Consider the following 3322-nt stretch of genomic DNA (forward strand, 5'->3'; position numbering starts at 1 on the left):
GAGTATCCTGGAATGAGTCCCCACTTGCCTCCTGGGGACTTGGAGAGGAGCCTCCAATTTCCTGGGCATTACATATGTCCGGGGGTAGTAATCCCAGCCAGAAGCCTGGCATTCAGCCCCCCAAGTCCTGACATCTTGTTCAAATCTACCCTGCCTGCTCCATACTGGGGCCTCAAGTCTCTCCATCCTTCCCATCTGGTCAACACCCCGTCTCTGTCTTGGCCGGAGTAGCTTCTCAGGAACCCAGATCGGACAATGAAGCTCCCCTGCTAAAAACTGGAGGTCAAAAGCCTGGGAGATAAGGGTTCCTCCTTCACCTGCAGCGGCCTTGGCCATCAGCCCAGCCCAGTCTGTGGATCCAGCCTTATCTAGGCCCCTCCTCCCTCACCCCACTTCCAGCCTGCCAAACATCTCATCCTTTGTTACCAGAACACATGCACTCACAGGCTCTCCACCTTTGCACTTACCATTCCCTCCTCCTAGAAGAGCCTTCCTCCCTTACCCTTCCAGCAAATTCCTGCTCAACCTTCAAGGCCCAGCTCAAAGGTCTGCTCCTGCATGAAGCCCTGTCTCACCCCCGGTTCAGTCCACACAGGCTGCCATCATAGGCCTACCATAAACATTTATTTCTCACGGTTCTGGAGGCTGGATGCCCAAGGCCAAGGCCAAGTTGCCAGCACCGTCAGGTTCTGCCGAGGGGCCTCTTCCCCGCTTGCAGACAGCCACCTCCTTTCTGTGCGTGCCCATGACATTGTTCTTCTGATAAGGCCACCAATCCTATCAAATTAGGACCCTACCCATATGACATCATCTCACTTTAATGACTTCCTAAAAGCCTTATCTCCAAATACAGTCACATGGGAGGGGGTTAAGCCTTCAACATAGGAATTTAGGGCAGGGACACAGTTCAGTCGATAACACCTCCCCAGACAAATCTGATCTCTGCCTCCTCCACAGCACCACCTTGTTCAGGGCAGGAGGTCTCTTCATCACAGCACATCCACCCTTGATTCCCATTTGTGCCTCCTGTGCATTTGATGGATGAATGAAGTCCCATCCCCTACTCCTTCTGTCTCCTCCTTCCTCCCAGCAGCCTCTGTGTGACAACTTATGAGTCTCTCCCACTGTCCCGGTTCCCAGAGGCACAAGCCACCTTCTCACGCATCCCTGGGCTCTTGGCACCCTGCACAGGGCAGGCTCGGCTGGGTGAATTCTGGTTCAATTGTAGGAGGACCTGTGGCCCCTAGGGTTGGAGACCCCCAGGCCGGGAACCCCACTCCTTGCCACTGTCGCCTCCACACATTCATCAGCCCCCCTATTGAACGAAATCTTATTCCCATTACTGAGGTTTCTTCCAGTCCTACCCGGCAGAGTTCCCGAACTCCGGGCAGGCAACAGCAGCTGTGCAAAAAAGGCCAGACATCGCCTTCCTCCCACAACTCCACAGGCCGGGAACCGTGCATGTACAGAGGTGTTTCTTTGTTCCTAGCTAGGAAAAGCCATTAGTTTTAGCACTGCAGAAAGACATGCAAATCGCTCTGGGTGTTTTTGATTTCCGTCCAGGTCTCCCTCCACAGGTGGATGGTATATGAATGGGTCCTGCATTTGGCTCAGCAAGCAGCTCTTCGGCTCACATCGGGTTATTTATTTAACGTATCTGGTTTTTACTCCCTCCCGTCCAAAAGCGTCAAGCTAAAAATATCTTGTTTATGAGCTCTGGACCGAAAACGAAGCAGTTGGGCTATTAATCACCGGGACTATGTTGAATAGGAACTTGATTAAAGCGCAATGTGCGTTGCCCAGATGAAACTGCTTCTTTACTGCGATCGTCGTGGAAGCTCGGGGCTCTCCAGCGGTGTTTTTAGCTGCGCCCCCTCAGGGGCTCCTGGGCGGGTCGTGGCGCCTTGCCAGGTCTTCAAGAAGGCCACTGTCGGTGAAGGGGGTCTTCCCCTCACCTGGAGGCAAGCGCGCCTCTAGCCTAGCCGGGACCCAGACTGCGTCAGGCCTCAGAGCCAGTGGCGAAAGGCGGCGCGGGCAGGGGCAGGAGACACTTGAGGGCCCCCAAGACCCCATCTGGGTCCAGCTGACAGTCCGCAGCCCCCACCCCGGCCGCGGTAAAGAATGCGAGGGACGCACGTGGTTGGGGTTCTCGGTGGCAAGCTCCTTCCCCCGCCGCGGTGAGAGCGTAAGCGTGCCACACTCAAGGGGCCCCAGGGCCCGGCCGCCTCGGTCCCCACGATCCCGGGGACCACAGCGCCCGGCGAACCACCGGGCAGAGTTCTCCCTGTGGGTGCTCCGACCTGGCGGCCCTGGCGGCCTGGACACCCTCGCTCCCGCCGTTGGCGCCCACCTGAATGGGGGGTGGGGGGAGGAAGCGGTGGCTTCGGGCCTCGCGGGCTGCGGCCCCCGCCTCGGGATCCCGGCCCCAGAGTCAAGTTTGTCTCCTCCCTCGGTGCGCCCCTCCCCATGCTCGCCCCGGCGTCCAGCTCGGCTATTCCCGGAGCCCGCTCGTCTCTCAGGAAAAAAAATCGGCGACTCCACGCCGGGTAACAACGCCTGTCCCGCGTGCCTAGCAAGTCGCGCGCTCCGGCCTGGAGAAGTAATTATAAAGAAAGTTTTCCAGCCCGGGCGGATCGACCGGCCAGGTCCTCCAGGCTCCCGGGCCGAGGCCGCCTCCGCTCCCCGCGGGGTCCTAGCGCCCCGCGCGGCGCCGCCCGTGGGATTCCGCCGTCTTCCCAGAGGTGCCTCTGCGCGGAATCACAGGGGTAGCCTGGAGATCAGAGCTAGGAGACGCAGAGCCACCGCGCTCCGAGCCTCTCCGCGCGTCCCAAACGGCCCCCCACAGGCCCCTGCCCGCCCCGCCGCTCTGTGCCGCAGCCTCCCCGGGACGCGGGTCCCGGACTGGCCTGGTTCTGGCTTTGAAAGAGAGTCCGAGCCACAGCAGCTCAAGACCAAGACTCGCCCTCCGCCACCCACCCCTACCCCATGCAGCCTTGGGATACTCCTAGGCTCCCAGCCGTGGCTGGATATGGGTGCCTGGGGGGAGGGCCCGCCACCAACCACGAGGGCGCAGGGGCGACAGCTGGGCCGGGGGCGGAGCTTGGAGCGAGCGCCGCGGCTCTGCTGGTCGCGCAGGAGGCGGCGGTGGGCGTTGCGCCGCGGCCTGCCTGAGGAGCGCAGCGCTGGGCCCCGCTCGTTCGCCGCTCCATCCCGGCCGCGCGCTAGGACCCAGCGGGCGCCGCGCCGCCGCCGCCCGGGGACAGAGGCAGCCTCGGACTCTAGGGGGCGAGTGCTAGCTGGGTATAAAAGCTGGGCCGGCGCG

The 3322-nt window shown here is 61.1% G+C and overlaps 1 protein-coding gene across 1 annotated transcript; it reads right to left on the reverse strand.

The window, feature by feature from the left end:
* Nucleotides 1–800: 800 nt before the first annotated feature.
* LOC108517243 (translation initiation factor IF-2-like) lies at nt 801–2757 on the reverse strand (the record flags this gene model as incomplete). Its single annotated transcript, XM_017855042.1, has 1 exon — nt 801–2757. A coding segment is annotated over one exon (882 nt), but the record flags the coding sequence as incomplete, so codon positions are not given.
* Between the last annotated feature and the right edge of the window lie 565 nt (nt 2758–3322).

Source organism: Rhinopithecus bieti, unplaced genomic scaffold (assembly GCF_001698545.2).
Source record: "Rhinopithecus bieti isolate Rb0 unplaced genomic scaffold, ASM169854v2 scaffold_39998, whole genome shotgun sequence".
In the NCBI taxonomy this organism is placed as follows: Eukaryota; Metazoa; Chordata; class Mammalia; order Primates; family Cercopithecidae; genus Rhinopithecus; species Rhinopithecus bieti.